Below are 17,294 nucleotides of genomic sequence, written 5' to 3'. Positions count from 1 at the left end.
ATGGGGGCTGGATTTGTGACCCAGGGCTCGACCTGGTCTTATCTGATCCTCCCAGGGGTCCAGATCAATGAATACCTGCAGGGATGGGGATGGGGGGGTAATAACAGGTGGAGGGTGGGGGGCTGATAGTGGGGCATTGTGTGAGACAGGTGCAGCAGTGGGGGAGAGTGGTGCAGATGTTTATGTCAAAATGTCATGTTACGTGCAGGAAGACGATAAAGACGTTCGGACCAGTTTGGTGATAATCATCATTATTATTTTTTCTAACGCGGTCACGAGTCGAGCACACCAGGATGCACACGCATGAAGATGTTCGGGTGAAGAAGCATGCAATACATTTCATAGGCTATATCTTAAGGGTTAATAGTAGTTATCTGTACATGACGAAGAGAATCTAAGCTTTGTGAGCTGCATTTCATGGTAAATGGACGTTCATCTGTAAAGCGCTTTCATCCACATTCACCCAAAATGACTTCTCTCTAGTGTCCAGCAGGGGGCGACTCCTCTGGTTGTATAGAAGTCTATGAGAAAATGACTCTACTTCTCTCTTGATTTATTCCCTCAGTAAACATTGTAAACATGAGTTTATGGTCTCAATCTCTAGTTTCAAGTCTTCTTCAATACAGCATGATGTTCATTTAGTACATTATGGTCCATTTAGAGTCAAACAGACCATAAAGCAGGGGATGCTTTAGGGGCGGGGCTACACGGTGATTGACAGGTCTACCAGAGACGTGTACGTCACCACTTCCTATATACAATCTATGGTCTTATTCGGAAAAAGACAACATTCCTACTAAGCTGTGTATGAGGTAAATGAAAATGAATATTCCACCAACAGTCCAGTTGACATGCAGCCTCCGTCTTCCATTCCTTCAACCAGCGTCTCTGAAAGGTCGGCGTTGTGATCTGTGTGCTTCTGGAGGTCAAGTGTCTTCTTGCCCGAGGACACGTTGACATGCTGGAGGAGCCGCGGATCGAACCGCCGATCTTCCGGTTGTAAAACAACCCGCTCTACGTCTGAGCCACAGAGTTTAGATTATCTTCAGCAAAACTTCAAAGAGAAGAAGAAGTAAAACAACAGAATGATGCCGAGTCAAATCAAAACCCTCGACAGCCTTTATTAAGAAACAAAGATGGCTGAGAGATTTGTTACGTTCTTACAAAACTGAACTGCTTCCTCAGTGACGTTTCAAGGGAAACGCATTCTCTCTCGCGCATTATAGTCGCAGTTTTAAATGTTGTGAATTTAACGAAGAAACGCAACTAAACTTCTGGGATTTAAAACATTTCCAACAGGGAATTTTAAAAGCTGCAATGTTTAAATTCTTCTCTCCAGTGGTGGTCACCTGGAACAACTTCCAAACATCTAAATGAAAAGCAGCAGGAGAGAGACGGAGCAGGGCAGCCAGACTTTTATTAAACTGAGAAAAAAAACTTTTTTTAAATTCCAGACTGTTTTCCAAACCTTAAAATCTTCAGTTGATTTGAAAAGTTTGGTTTTAAATATGAGTTGTATAAATAGTCTGTCGGTTTTAGAGCTTTTGCACAGTTTCAGTTCCAGGAGTCCAGCTTTCGGTGTCCGGTGTGAGTCGTTCAGTCCTCTTGGCCCTAAAATCTAACATCACATCACTGAGGAGATTATAGCGATAAACGTCAAAAACATTGATGACGTGTAAAAGTTGTATGAAAACGTTCACGGTGAACAATTTCCAAACCATCCAGATTTAGAAACCAGATTCTGTTTCCATGCACTCTCCAGATGTTCCTGAAGTGTTCTCAGCTGAAGGTTTGTAGTTTCAGACACTTCCTGTGATGATGAACAGCTCTTTGTTTCCTCTCTGCTTCCTCTCTGGTCACAGTTTACTGCACATCTTTGTCAGGCATCTCTGTTTCAGGTCTGTGGAGGGAGGAGAGGAGGGTTACGAGCAGGTAACCGGAGACAGGCTCTTCTGTCAGCTGCGCTTTAATGAGGTCATCTTTGAAATACGTGGGACAAAGGTTTTATAGTAACCGAGGAGACCAGCAACCATCAAGGGTTACAAATCACGCTACCCACACTTTCAAGTCTGATAACACCTGCTGCAGGAGGACGCACCTGCAGAATCACTTGACTGGTCGAGGTGTTCAGGCTCTGTTAGCAGTTAACTGATGCTGAAGTGACTACAAACATGGAGGATCTAAACACACAGCCTTTGTTCCTCTGGTCAGCGGATGTGATAGAAGACAGAACACACAATGACCTCCAGTGTGAGGAGCTCCAATGTAAAGAGTTTGTCCTTTATTTTCTGATACAAGGAAACCTTTCTGTCCGTTAAACTGGTTAAACTGTGTTTAATCTGCGGCTCACATGTGTGCCGAACCCCCGAGGGTCCGGAACATCACCAAAGTAGTTTAGTTTCACATTTATTAGAACGGTTACACGTTTAAAGCTCCGCCATGCGACTGCTTCACAACCTCAGCAGTCATGAACGTCCTTCAGGGAGTCATCAGCAAACAATCTATTGACGTTAGAATCTGACTTGCTTGAGATTTTACACAAAACAATCCTCGTGCAATAACACAGTTCTTCTCTGGTGTGAGTGTCTGTACGTTGTGCATCCTGAAGCAGATGAAGTGCTGCAACACATTCGCTCGTAGCCTCGGACTGCTTTTAAGTTGTTTCAGCTTGATCTCACTCAATGCTGAATTTAAAATCAAAGCCTGGTAAAACCCGAGTCTAAAAATACACATCGAGGACTAATTGGAGGCGGAGGGAGGACCGCCGTGACGCCGTGTGAGGCCTCTCTCTCTGGCCCGGCGGCGGGATCGGCTCTGGATGATCGGCGTGTCAGAAGCTGTGAGAGAGGCGTCTCTCCACACGACCTCTTGAGCCCATTAGCTCGGAGGATTGGCGCTTCCTGCAGAGCTGTCGCTCTAATGAGCTGCGATACCGGCTCCCGGTAACACGGCTGACGCGTGCACATCAGTACAGGTGAAGCATGAAGTGTGCGCCCCAATTATTTCTCATTCACAACTGCGTTTTAAAAACACACAACATGACTTCTACGTGCAAAAACTGTCGTCACTCCGAGTTATATTTTTAGAGCGTGGAACACCACATTGGCCTGTGTTTGAACATCTCATGCATCACCTGCTCCTCAGGCATCTCACCTGAGGAGGTCAGGATCTCTGTCCCGTTAATGTGTCTGTTAGTTTGTAGAATATCTCTAAAAATCACACATTTTTTTATGTTATCCTCTGATTGAAAGTGTCTGAATGCTTGATTCGGGCCAACCTCTGGATAGAGGTGTACCGACATGATATATGTTCTGACCTGACGCTCATTGATCTGTCTCCATGAAGCTAACAGTGTAAAGAGCCCGGCAGGTGACGAACTTAGCGGCTCTGAAGTCCTCGTCACCTGCCGGGCTCTTTACACTGTTGGAGCTGCTATCGATCGATCGGACCACTTACTTTTGGAGAAGGAGACTCTCCTGACCCGCCGACACACCTCAGACGTGTGCTGTTCATACCAGAGGTGGCTGTCGTCACAGTACCTGTGAGACAAGAAGATGCCTGTGAGCAGCTGACCTTCACACTAACACAACCGGGTTCATCATCAGCTGCTCAACACTAACTACAGTTATCGTCTAAACGTGATGAAGATAATCTGGTGATTGGTGGGTGAAAAGCAGTCACGGTTAAAGCTGGACATGGAAACATGAACCTTTAACATCAGAGAGCATAAAACACAATATTCTGTTTGTTTGTTTCTTCTTGATTCATTTAGTTTTTGTTTTGGATGATTTATTTCTAAGAATAACTTTAAATATGTGCAAATAACTTTGAATTAAAAAATTCAAGTCTGGAAAACGATGACAGAAACATTTAGATAATTAAAACAAACGGTCTGCGGAGGAGTCATCTCGGCGTCGGCGGCGTGAGAAACCTTTTCATGCGTGTCTTGTAGCCGGAGGGTCTGCAGAGGCACTGGGAGAAGAACTTGCAGAGCTCCAGGACGCAGGGCTGCAGCTTGTGAGCGCCGACGGTCGTCGCGCTGCCGCCGGAGAGCGAGACGTCGGTCAGCTCGGGCCTCCTCCACGGGCAACCTCTCAACAGACAGAGCGAGAGGTCAGAGGTCACGTCAGTCACCAGCTGTGAACAGCTCCTTTAAACCGAGCTCGTAAGAAAACCTGCCGCTTAATGACTTTGTCTGCTCTGCCAAACAAAACCAGAACTAGGAACTTAATTACAAAGAAAAGAGATGATCACACAGTCACATAAAATAATATGACAAAGACATTATAACTAACCTCTGAAAGTGGTGATTTGGAGATTTTATGTGCAGAATAAATCATCCTCACATCCATCCTTCAAACTCTCTTGTGTTGGTTTTTTGCATAATGCCGTTTCAGTACTTAAATTCCCATTACAGGAATCAGTGGTGCCGATGCATTCTAATCGTAATGAATGCATTGCAGGTACACAGGCTCCTAATTACCATAAAAATACATATTCAAATGAGAATGTTAATTAGATACTTCTCCACATTCTGCAGTTATTTGCTCATCGTGCAATCCAGAGCGATATGTAGAGCAGCAGCGTTTTACAACTCAGGCTTAAAAAAGCTTTGTAAGAAGTCCGTCTTCATCCTCGATGCCTCGTTTGTTGATTTCTTTCCACTAGTGTCAGCTCAGCTCTTTTCACAAGTCAAGATGCAAAATTTAACATGAAAATTAAATTTACAAGTCAAATTTTTTGTCCCCGACAAGAAAGCACAGGTAGACCTCGTCTTCAGGACATATTGCATCATCGCAACACAACATCGAGGAAACAAAAAGGAGATTAAAGTGCAGCCCTAAGCCCCGCCCCCTGCTGTTACTCCATGGAGCCCACACTGTCACTAACTGCACTCCCTGACAGGTCTAGAATATGTGTTTGAAGGATCGATCAAGGATGAAAACAGATTAAAAAGATAAAGATAGAAGCTAAAGTGTGACAGTGAACCACCACATCACCTGGTGATCGAGACAAGAGAATGAAATGAAGGAACAACACTGTTCCTCTTTATTCACGGATACAATCATTAAACTACAGTCAGTATACCTTCAGTAGCTAGCGTAATAAAGTAGTGCTAACGCTAGTTAATGATGCTAACTTACTTTGCTAATGTTAGCTACACAAGCTTTTACGTAGAAACGTAACTTTTTGGAAACGTATATCTCTAACGAGTATCACTGTTACACAACGACGAGCTCCAAATCCACTAAAGCAGCCTGAACATGAAGAACATCTGGAGCCACTGACGTCTACGGAGCAGAGCCGGATGGTTGTAGCTGAACGATGCTACGCTGTGATTGGCCAGTCTGTGTACAAGGGGCGGGATTTAGCAGATGGTCAATTACCAGGTTTTGATTCCTAAATAGCATTTGAAAATGTGGATTTCTTTTGAAAAGCTACTACAGATCAAACTTTAGGGAATTCCGCAGAAATGTAACGGATGAGTGCAAAGTACTCGTAACCAACACAAAAATGTGAATCTGGACAACGTTAACTTTGAGATTTTTAGAATTTATTCACCACGTTCACCATCTTAATTTGAACATAATTTAAACACAGTATAGCGGAGGCTGCAGTTTTCCACCTGATGGTGGCTCTAGTTGAAAAGTCTGCTGAGGATACATCCTCTGGGGAACATGAATGTCTGGACTTCAAATGTATTGCAATCCATCAAAATAGATATTTCAGTCTGGATCAACGCAGTGACCGACAACAGGTCTGTTATTCCAGAGGCAACCGGCAACGCAACTCCACTATAAGCATGAATATTTGTATATTTACATCGTAAATGTAATGACTTGCAGTCTGCAATAAACGTTTTGGTCATATTTAACATTTGAAACTTCACAAAACATCACTGTACCTGCTTCTATTTACCTAACCAGCTGGTTTTTATGTGTGTTTGTGTTATATATCTTATACAGGCTACACAGCTCATAAGGATACTTTTCTTTATACTTATATTATCCATTTCATTTTGATAGCGTTTTTCATATGCTGTGTTTCTCCTGCAGCCGTCTCCATTCTTTACAACACAAAAGCAGCAAAGCGTTGGCATGAGATGATCTACAGTGGTCACACAGCCGACACACATCAACCACAATGAGCCAAAGCCTCTTATCACTGGTGTGTGTGTGTGTGTGTGTGTGTGTGTGTGTGTGTGTGTGTGTGTGTGTGTGTGTGTCACATTGACATCCATGACATGGCCACAAATGGTCATTTTCACTGCACACTAACGACTCTGTGACAAATAGCGCGCCGGCCTTCTGTTTGTTGCTAGGCAGAAGTCAGTGGGGGAGCAGCTTGTGCCCTTGCAGTGAGATGTTACTGCCACCTAGTGGTTCTGCTGGGAAATAATAACATGTAGTGTTTCCTCAGTGTTTACTGTCTGTTACATGATCTTAAACACATCATTCTGGTGACAATAAGAAATTAGAATAAAGACTTTTTGTTTATTTTAGAATAAAATCATAGTTCACTTGTTTTTCTGTTTTTCTTTTATGAGATTTGATTTGAGATCATTTTGATGTTTTTAAGACAACAGTGTAGCTGAAACTATCAGTTCTTATTTTCTATTGTTCTTTGCATGCTGCATGTTTTTTGAAGCAAAGCAAAATAAATTCACATAAAATTGATATATCATTGAGTTCCCTTTATGAAAAATATTTAACTATCATTTTACTTTTTCCATATGTGAATTATGATTCCAGCATGTCCGAGAAACTGTAATAAATAAAATAAATAAAGGTAATAAATTAACTGTAGGACATAAATGTGTGTTTTTATGTCGTCACCAATATCCTGTTGGTGTTTCTAACGTCCTTCGGTTCATAATGTTCTTTATTTTAAGTGTTATATAACATAATAACTCATTTAACTGTGAACCACGCAGCATGTATTGGATAATAAGCATGTATTGGTCGTTTGTTTTTAACCTCAGTTCCATTTTTTAACAAAAGGAGTCTCTTCTCCCTCCTAACTGATGGAGCAGCAGACGGACAGACGCTGAATATTTTGGACTTAATTTGCTTTTAACCTTTGCGGCTTAAAACCATCAAAGCTTTCACACAAAAAGGGGGGGGGGGGGGGGGGGCTACGCCTGCGTTACCATAGTGACTATCTTAGCCTCCTGCACGGCTCCCTCTCTCCTTCCCATGCTCTAACACACACACACACACACACACACACACACACACACACACACACACACACACACACACACACACACACACACACACACACACACACACACACACACACACACACACACACCTTTCCCCAGGCTGAAATTGAATCAGTATCCGTCGGTGTGTCCAGAAATGACAGTGAATGTATCTGATGTGATTACGGCGGTTTCTCTGAGAGCAGGTTCAGCTCTCAGAGTCACACACAGCAGAGCAGGCTGTGTGTCTTAAGTCTCTGGGTCATGTATGACCATTGTGCTTCATATTCTCTCAGTCGCTCCATATCTCGTCTCCGTCCAACAGTCTCACCTGTGAATCATCTTGGAAGACACTAATAAATAAATAAAAAATGTAATTTAGGTCCCGTTTCCTGATTAGAGCAGATTAGCAGAAGGAAAACTGTATAAATGTTGTTATACTTTCAGGAGAGTTTTGCTATTTGCACATGAAGACAAAGTTGATGACAAATGAAATGCATCATTGAATAGTGATGTAATGTCTGTTGGCAGTAAATACAGTTATATATACATATTTAAAAGTGAATTTCAAGCTTTGGAGACAGACCGGCTGAAACTGATCCAGTGCATAAAGACTGAAGAAAGGAGAGAAGATCCCCGAGAGGAACATCAGCATTAATACCACCACAGTACCTCACCAAACATCCATCAGAGGGGGGAGAGGAGTTATTTCGTTGAATATCTCGATCTGGTCTGCTTGACTCATCGACCCGTCATCTGGTTTGTGTAAGTTTGAATCTATGACCCCGACCATGGCTCTGAAATATCAGAAGCCTGGCTGTGCTGTGCATTGATGAAGGCGCTGTCCGTGGTGCTGAAGTAGCAGATAGATTTGTCATCGTGACTTTTTTCTCTAAGCCTTTCTGTCAGTCTGGTCTTGGTTCTGTAACACTCTCTAAACTATATTGCTAGGGTCAATCCTCGAGTTAAAAATGAATTCATGAATAATATTGATTTACCTGGTTTTTCTGCTTCCACAGACTTGCTGGGTGTTGTAGTTCTCCTGCTTAGGGGCCCTGTAGTCCTTCGACCCACCGTGGATCCTGCTGTGGGACGGACAGTTGAAAGTCTTGTAGTATGAACTGTAGAAGTTGTGAGCTGGGTCGTTGTACTTTGCTGGTGTGTAGCTGTGATTAACCGGGTCAGACTAATAACTGGTAAGAATGTTGTGGGTTTGGTTGAAGCTGTGGTCAGTTCGGTTGCTGGAGCTCGTACGGTGGTTGGTGGAGCTCGTACTTTGGCTGGTGGAGCTCGTACTGTGGTTAGTTCAGCTCGTACTGTGGTTAGTTGCGCTCGTACGGTGGTTGGTGGAGCTCTTATGGTTGATGGAGCTCGTACTGTGGTTGGTTGAGCTCGTACTGTGGTTAGTTGCGCTCGTACAGTGGTTGGTGGAGCTCGTACTGTGGTTGGTCGAGCTCGTACTGTGGTTGGTTGAGCTCTTATGGTTGATGAAGCTCGTACTGTGGTTAGTTGAGCTCGTACTGTGGTTGGTCGAGCTTTTATGGTTGATGGAGCTGGTATTGTGGTTGGTGGCGCTCGTACAGTGGTTGGTGGCGCTCGTACAGTGGTTGGTGGAGCTCGTACTGTGGTTGGTTGAGCTCTTATGGTTGATGAAGCTCGTACTGTGGTTGGTTGAGCTCGTACAGTGGTTGGTGGAGCTCGTACTGTGGTTTGTTGAGCTCTTATGGTTGATGAAGCTCGTACTGTGGTTGGTTGAGCTCGTACAGTGGTTGGTGGAGCTCGTACTGTGGTTAGTTGAGCTCGTACAGTGGTTGGTGGAGCTCGTACTGTGGTTGGTTGAGCTCTTATGGTTGATGAAGCTCGTACTGTGGTTGGTTGAGCTCGTACAGTGGTTGGTGGAGCTCGTACTGTGGTTAGTTGAGCTCTTATGATTGATGAAGCTCGTACTGTGGTTGGTTGAGCTCGTACAGTGGTTGGTGGAGCTCGTACTGTGGTTAGTTGAGCTCTTATGGTTGATGGAGCTCGTACTGTGGTTGGTGGAGCTCGTACTGTGGTTGGTTGAGCTCGTACAGTGGTTGGTGGAGCTCGTACTGTGGTTGGTCGAGCCCTTATGGTAAATGGAGCTGCGTCTGTGGTTGATGGGGTTCCTACTGTGGTTAGTCGAGCTCTTATCATTGATGGTGCTCTATTTGTGGTTGATGGAGCTTCTTCTGTTGTTGATATGGTTGATGGAGCTTCTTCTGAGGTTGACGGTGCTGTTACTGTGGTAGATATGGTAGATGGAGCTCTCACTGTGGTTGATGGAGTTGTTACTGTGGTTGATGGAGCTCTTACTATAATTGATGTGGTTGATGGAGGTCCTACTATGGTTGATGGAGTGCTTACTGTGGTTGATTGAGCTCCCACTGTGGTAGATGGAAATCCTACTGTGGCTGATGTGGTTGATGGAGCTCCTACTATGGTTGATGTGGTTGATTGAGCTCCCACTGTGGTAGATGGAGCTCTGACCGTGGTTGATGGAGCTCCGACTGTTATTGATGGAGCTCCTACTGTGGTTGATGGAGCTCCTACTGTGGTTGATGGAGCTCCTACTGTGGTTGATGGAGCGCCTACTGTGGTTGAAGGAGCTCCTACTGTGGTTGATGGAGCTCCTACTGTGGTTGAAGGAGGTCCTACTGTGGTTGATGGAGGTCCTACTGTGGTTGATGGAGGTCCTACTGTGGTTGATGGAGCTCCTACTGTGGTTGATGGAGCGCCTACTGTGGTTGATGGAGCGCCTACTGTGGTTGAAGGAGGTCCTACTGTGGTTGATGGAGCTCCTACTGTGGTTGAAGGAGGTCCTACTGTGGTTGATGGAGGTCCTACTGTGGTTGAAGGAGGTCCTACTGTCGTTGATGGAGCTCCTACTGTGGCTGATGTGGTTGATGGAGCGCCTACTGTGGTTGAAGGAGGTCCTACTGTGGTTGATGGAGCTCCTACTGTGGTTGAAGGAGGTCCTACTGTGGTTGATGGAGGTCCTACTGTGGTTGAAAGAGCTCCGACTGTGGTTGATGGAGCTCTTACTGTGGTAGATGGAGCTCCTACTGTGGTAGATGGAGCTCTTACTGTGGTAGATGGAGCTCCTACTGTGGTTGATGGAGCTCCTACTGTGGTAGATGGAGCTCCTACTGTGGTAGATGGAGCTCTTACTGTGGTAGATGGAGCTCCTACTGTGGTTGATGGAGCTCCTACTGTGGTAGATGGAGCTCTTACTGTGGTAGATGGAGCTCCTACTGTGGTAGATGGAGCTCTTACTGTGGTAGATGGAGCTCCTACTGTGGTAGATGGAGCTCCTACTGTGGTAGATGGAGCTCCTACTGTGGTAGATGGAGCTCTTACTGTGGTAGATGGAGCTCCTACTGTGGTAGATGGAGCTCTTACTGTGGTAGATGGAGCTCCTACTGTGGTTGATGGAGCTCCTACTGTGGTAGATGGAGCTCTTACTGTGGTAGATGGAGCTCCTACTGTGGTAGATGGAGCTCCTACTGTGGTAGATGGAGCTCTTACTGTGGTAGATGGAGCGCTTACTGTGGTAGATGGAGCTCCTACTGTGGTTGAAGGAGCTCCTACTGTGTTCGATGTGGTTGGTGTCGCTCTAACTGTGGTTTGTTGAGCTCTTATTGTGGTTGGAGCTGCAGCTGTTGCGACAGAGGCAGTGGTGACTGTCAGGGTGGTGGTTGGTTGCGTTGACGTGATTGGTTGTAAGCTTGTTCCTCTTTCTGTAGCTGTTGTCTGAGCTGTCATCACTGCTTGTGTTGTTACTTTCTGTGTTGTCCGTCTTTGTGTCGTCTCCGGTCGGCCCGCTGTAGTTTGACTTTGCGGCGTCACGGTTGCAGGTTGTCCAGCTGTTGCCAGCGGCTGGGAAGTGGTCCTCTTTGCTGTTGTAGCAGCTGGTTCCTCTATAGTTGCTGGTGAAACTAATGATTGAAACACAAACGAGAAGAAGAACTCAGAGACAAATCAACAACACTTTCATCTTAGACAGCAAAAAAATCAACAGTATGTATGGAACTTTAGATTCCCTAATGTATCAATCCTGATCTTTGCAGTGACTCAGGTCACATTGTTCATAACTGGACATGATATACACAACATCTAAATGACATTCAGTAGCCCGCAGCATGAATAAACCAGGAACTTATTCCTGTTCACAGCTTTTACACGTTATTCTGGAGACTGAAGCTAATTCCCAGTCTGCAGGTTTGACAGAATGAGTCTGAAGATGAAGCGCTGGCCTCCTGTGGAGACTCACCATGATCAGTCGAGTGGACTCTGCTGGTTAGCACGGAGCTCATCCCAGATGGAGAGATGTGACTCAGATGCGTGGGCAGTTGGTGCCATTCTGGGGTTTAAAATAGATGGTTGGAAACAAGATTTGAGCGGCTCTCGAAGCGTCCTGAAGAGGACAACAGATGCTTGAAAGGGCTTCTTTCTTTTTCTTTTAAAGCGCTGAGTTACTCACCGACAGGGAGTCTGAAGGAGGAGACGTTACCTACTCGAAACGAGAGGAGAAATGTTCAGGAAAAAAGAGGAGGGACGAAGAGAAACCTTTGAAAAAAGAAGGTTAAAATCTAGTTCTCTCATACAGGATCGTGTTGCACCAGCTGGTTGTAAACTCATGTATTTATTGTATTGTTCTGCTGTGTCAGACTGATTTATATACTTTACACACTCTGCACTTTCATGTTTAGTGTCCAACAACGCTGCATAACTTTGTCTCTAGTCCATGTTGCTATTAACATAATCATCCCTCATTCATCTGCTTTGCATGAGTTGTTTTATGAGATCCCTCCAACAGAAGTGTGGAAAACAGACCAAGAGCAGCAAAGTACATGGAACGCTTTCTAACAAGTTAAGTCAGCAGTGATTTGAAAATACACTTCTCTTCCTGTGCAGCGTTACGTTTTTAATCTTAAATATCTGCCGGAGTATCTGGCTCAGTTGGTTTAGAGGAAATCTCCATAAATTGTGCACCGTGGGTTCAAAGAGGACAGAGGACATCTGAGTTTATACATTCAGCTTCTGTACTGAGTGGACGCTGCCACCTGGTGGTCGTGTTGCACGTCATCAGGGAATATCAAAGCCAGTGCATCAGTGTGTAAAAGTAAACCTCTGTGTGGTCCCTCCACGATGGTCTGGTTGAAGAGCGGCGTGATGGAGCCGACCTCCCACAGCTCCGGCACCTCTCTGCCTGGACAAAACACACACACACACACACACACACACACACACACACACACACACACACACACACACACACACACACACACACACACACACACACACACACACACACACACACAATCTCTCCATGAGGCATCGAACCTTTTTAAGACTCCCTGAAAAGACACGTTGGTGTTAAATGTGTAACATCTGTATGAACTGTTGCAGCTTTGATACGTTCTCTGTTGGTTCTAATTTGGTTCCAGTTCCTTAACAATTATATAATCTATCTAGTCCTAAAACATGAATGTATTTATCTGTTTTCTTCCTTAAAGCATAACTTTGGTATCTTTCAGACTAAAGTCTGTTTTCTGACGGTGAACAGTTGTTTCTTCTTAACCTTTCCTTTGATGCGGTCAGTTGTTTTTATTGTGTCATGTGACTTGTTGTTGGACGAAGGTCAGAGTTCATCGTCAGACGACAGACAGCGTAGTTTAGTGTTTATCTAAAGGATTTTGAACGTCCTGGCTGAATATTTAGCTGATTTCAACAATGCCGATGTGACGCCAGATTTCAGAAGGAGACACAAGAGGTAAAGAGAAAGCTTTCATTTCTCTATAACACCAACCTGAGATGTGTGTTATGATACTCACTCTACCATAATAATGGTATGAAAGAAAAGACTAGTATGTCTCAATACGTAGCATTTCACATGCAGCTCCACTATCTACAGTCTCTACAACGTCACATTTGCAGAATGAAATGATCCGATTTAAACTTGAGTCAGTGCTGACGAGGCGGACGCTGCACGTTAAACACAGTCTTAAATAGAAGTCAGCAGAAGGGATCCAGTGAGCTCTACTCACCCGTCTTACCTGCCATCACACAGATGTAAATACAGTCAGAGTTGTTCCTCTGGCTCACTGAGACACACAAACACAGAACACACTGTAGCTGTAGATATAAATATATATATATCACATGATGAAGAGACAACAGGAAACACGTGCTATGGATCTATGAACTCACACCCACCTGATAATATGGAGGCAGATTTAAAGAGCTCATGCAGGTAGCTGGTGGAGTTCCCCATCACGTCCAGCAGGATGGCTGTGAAGTCTGATGACAGACAGAGTGAAGAAGGATTAATCAACTGAAACACTGGGAACTCAAATGAAACATACTTCAGGAGCAGCTCACCTGTGAAGTCGTTGGTCTCGTTTGTGACGCAGTAGCAGAATCTTCTCCTGAACTTGTTGCTTTCTACACTTTTAATGCTGGAAACTGAAGAAACAACACAGACAGATTACAGGCTTCAGGTTTAATACAGTGCAGACAAAAAGAAACACCTTCTCTGTGTTATGAGCTGATGTAAATATTGAGTTAGTTTAGAGGCAGAAAAAGACCTTAAAACAGCTTTTACACTACAGTCACAGACACAAAGGGAACTACTGCAGACAAGCGAACAGCATCTGATCAGAATGTAACACACGTTAGTCCTGTTTTCATACTGTACGTCTCATTTCAGTAACATCCAAACATGTGTGGTCCTTTCACACTGGATTCTACAGCTCACTACAGACAGCTACACATCCAAACCACTAGATGGCTCTACTGACCAAGTTATATTTATCATAGAGGTGGACCCAGTAATGCTGACTCCTCCCACTACACCGTCACTAACATCATGTTGAGATGCAACACAAGATATAGCAGTTATCTCTTGTTATATATATGTAGAGTTGTATGTATATTTACTGTTGTAGACCAGCAGGGTGAGCTTATGCAGAGCCAGAGAGCTGTAGGACGTCACACTGAGGAGGGAGAAGAGCTGCCGGGAGCCTGAAGGACAACAAGAGACACCAGGACCAATGTTATTACAGGATGCACATGCATGAGAGCATGTTTAACCTGGAAGCTTTCTATTGACATCAACGAATGTTAATCTACCGCTGACTGAGGTGACACAGTGGTGATTGAACCTATGACCCACTGATGAAGGTATTGCAAACACAACATCTCCTGCTGAACATTACAAGCATTCAGTTGGTGAAACACAAGTTTATTAGGAAGTACTCGCAGGAAGTGCCGCCATCATTTATCATAAATGCGTCTACAATACAAGATATCGGTTGTTCTTTGCCAGAGGATCAGTTTGATGTTTGTCAGAGAGAAATCAGAAGAACAGCCTGAACAAAGACTCACATCACCCGCTCACAACGCAACTCAAACGACCAGAATAGAAATGATTTGTACCAGACGGAGCTGCACCCGGTTCATCTATAGAGCCGTGACCACATATGCATAACTTATCAATTTCAACTGAGCTGTGCTTCACAGTAGACCAGGGAGGTCAGAATATGTTCCTTAACGATAACGGAGAGATTATGAGGACGTTTTAGAGGCAGAGCAGAGAAAAAAGAAAAGTCTGTGACGTAAAGACACGTTTACATTTCATAACATACAAATGTCACATTCGGATGTCACAAAACATCAGCACGTTAAAAGCAAAAGGTCTCTGTGTGGAGATCCTGTCTCTCTAACAGTGAGACAGGTTTGTGATGTGAGTGAACTGGTCCTTTAAATCGGACATCGTAAGAAGATATGCAGTCCTGCAGTTTGACCTCTGGAGGAACAAGAAGAGCTTAAGGTTTAATCACGACGTACATGAGAGAGCTACAGCTCAGAATCGATCTCCACATGAATGATATTATGACGACGTACCCGATTGGCTCGTATTCACTAAAGTATTGACCAGCGGGGTGAGGTCGATGGCAGCTGGGTCGATGTGCTCTGCTGGGATCTCTGGGAAATAAAAGCAGACAGCAAAGTCAATGGGAGCTTATTCTGGGTTTAATCTCTATTATGGAATTAGCCACATCAGCAAAATGTGGGCGTATACTAAAACAATGACCCAGAGGACTAAGTCCCCGAGGTGATAGTTATTATAATAATCAGGGCGCAGTGAAGAGGTTGCTCTCACATGTTGAGCTGATCCTGGTTTTTTATTTGATATCCTTCAGGTGTTTTATCATCAACAGGCTTTCAGTCACATTTGTTTGTTGTTTATATTAAACATGGTGGACATCTAGTTTCATTGTCTCTGCAGAGATCTCTGCAAATATAACAATCGATCTTGATAAATAGCTCTTCAGGTAAGAGAGATGAACTAACATTAGTTATCATTATCTATTGGACTTTCTTCAAATATGAGATAGAAAAATCTGTCAATAATTTCATAATTATCCGTCTTTTTGATACAAATCCAAATGAGGATGAAACAATGGAGTATAAGTGTGTAATTGTAGGTTAACAATAATAACATGGCAGAGCCTGGGAGGGGGGGGGGGGGGTAATGTTCCCAGAAAGAAACTCACTAAATAGCTTTAAACGTATGAAAAATAACTCAGAGATTTGCGAGATTTTAAAGTCATAAATTTACTAGAAAGAAAACATGGAAGTAAAAACAAGTGGGAGGTTTGCAAGGTTGGATCAATGGAACCGGTCCTCGTAAATCCTCTAATTCTAGTTTCTTGTATAATATTTGTATTTATTTACTCTCTCGTGGTGTTAGGGTCCGAAGATTTAAGAACAAATCACAAATGAAAGACGATGTGTTGACGTGTTAGTATTAATGTTCTTCAAAAACTAAATCATTCAGCAGATCTTCATCAGCAATACTGTAAACAAACCGTTAGTAATAATAATAACAGAAACAGTCAAGCTGTGAAGTGCTGACTGTGTCATTTTATATCAATAACAACAGTTACATATAAAAATAAAGAATCCAGATTGAGTGTGTTGGGCTGTGAATGGTTGTGACTGACATGTAACATGAAAGCATGCTGACGAACAGAGTGGAGTGATGCAGATGATGAAGATGATGATGATGATGATGATGATGATGATGATGATGATGAAGATGATGTAATGAGCATGATGTAATGAGGATGACCTGTGGAGTTCAGGACGACGTCTCTTCTGCGTCTCTCTTCCTGCCGTCCGTCTCTTAACGCTGTGAAAGAATCAAACAAAGAAAAGTTACATTTTTACATTTTTACTGGCTCGTTTATTTGTTTGATATTAAAAATTTCATTTCTGCATAAAATTATTTTTCTGTGCCGTCTCACTTTTAGTTACGTTTCTTTTCTCCTTTTTTGTTAAAATCTAGTCGGAGCCACACAAATGATTATTATTTTAATAAATGATTATTAATTATTATTGTTGTTGTTGTTGTTGTTGTTGTTGTTATTGTTGTTATTATAATTATTATGGATGTCACAATATTAGATTTTCATAAAATGGGAATGACCTCTGAAGCTGTAACCTTCATGAGAAGAGAAGCTTCATCACATCGTTATGTAATAAATCACTTCTATAAGAAAACCACCAACTTAACAAAACTGACTTTAATTTAACTCAAATATGTTTCAAATGGTTTCTCCGTACATTTCAATGAGTGGGACAAAGAATATTAAATAGAACAACTACAAGAAACACAGATTGAGAATCCTCAGACCTGCTGACTCATGACGCCGTGCAGCTCTGCAGACCTACCTCGGCTGAAGAGGACGAGGAGTAAAGTGGAGGAGACGCCGATCAGAAGACAGAGGCGGTGATGCTGCGAGGTTCTCCGAGAGTCGGCCATGACCGAGCTGAGGAACCGCTGGAACCACAAGAACCACAAGAACACACAGGATCAGATCAACGACTCGACCGCTTCAGTTTGTGCCCGTCTCCTCACGTCTCCTCACGTCTCCTCACGTCTCCTCACGTCTCCTCACGTCTCCTCACGTCTCAGGTGAACTAGTCTCAGGTGAACTAGTCTCAGGTGAACTAGTCTCAGGTGAACTAGTCTCAGGTGAAAAAGGGTTTTGAGTTTTTGAAA

At 43.5% G+C, this 17,294-nt stretch overlaps 1 protein-coding gene across 1 annotated transcript; it reads right to left on the bottom strand.

The window, feature by feature from the left end:
* Positions 1–1,856: 1,856 nt before the first annotated feature.
* On the bottom strand, positions 1,857–17,054 carry hhla1 (HHLA1 neighbor of OC90). Its single transcript, XM_076097224.1, has 18 exons — positions 16,964–17,054; positions 16,362–16,421; positions 15,131–15,211; positions 14,165–14,248; positions 13,607–13,690; positions 13,442–13,525; positions 13,273–13,329; positions 12,354–12,434; positions 11,706–11,738; positions 11,496–11,585; positions 10,844–11,160; positions 10,268–10,745; positions 9,569–10,182; positions 8,666–9,389; positions 8,203–8,580; positions 3,932–4,091; positions 3,457–3,539; positions 1,857–1,900 (listed from the first exon to the last, which is right to left on the bottom strand). Exons 1-18 carry the CDS (start codon positions 17,052–17,054, stop codon positions 1,857–1,859), a joined length of 3,543 nt encoding a protein of 1,180 aa, XP_075953339.1.
* Between the last annotated feature and the right edge of the window lie 240 nt (positions 17,055–17,294).

This window comes from Anarhichas minor, unplaced genomic scaffold (genome assembly GCF_050575085.1).
Source record: "Anarhichas minor isolate MPS153535 unplaced genomic scaffold, ASM5057508v1 ptg000024l, whole genome shotgun sequence".
NCBI lineage: Eukaryota > Metazoa > Chordata > Actinopteri > Perciformes > Anarhichadidae > Anarhichas > Anarhichas minor.
This window is presented reverse-complemented; position numbering and strand designations above follow the sequence as displayed.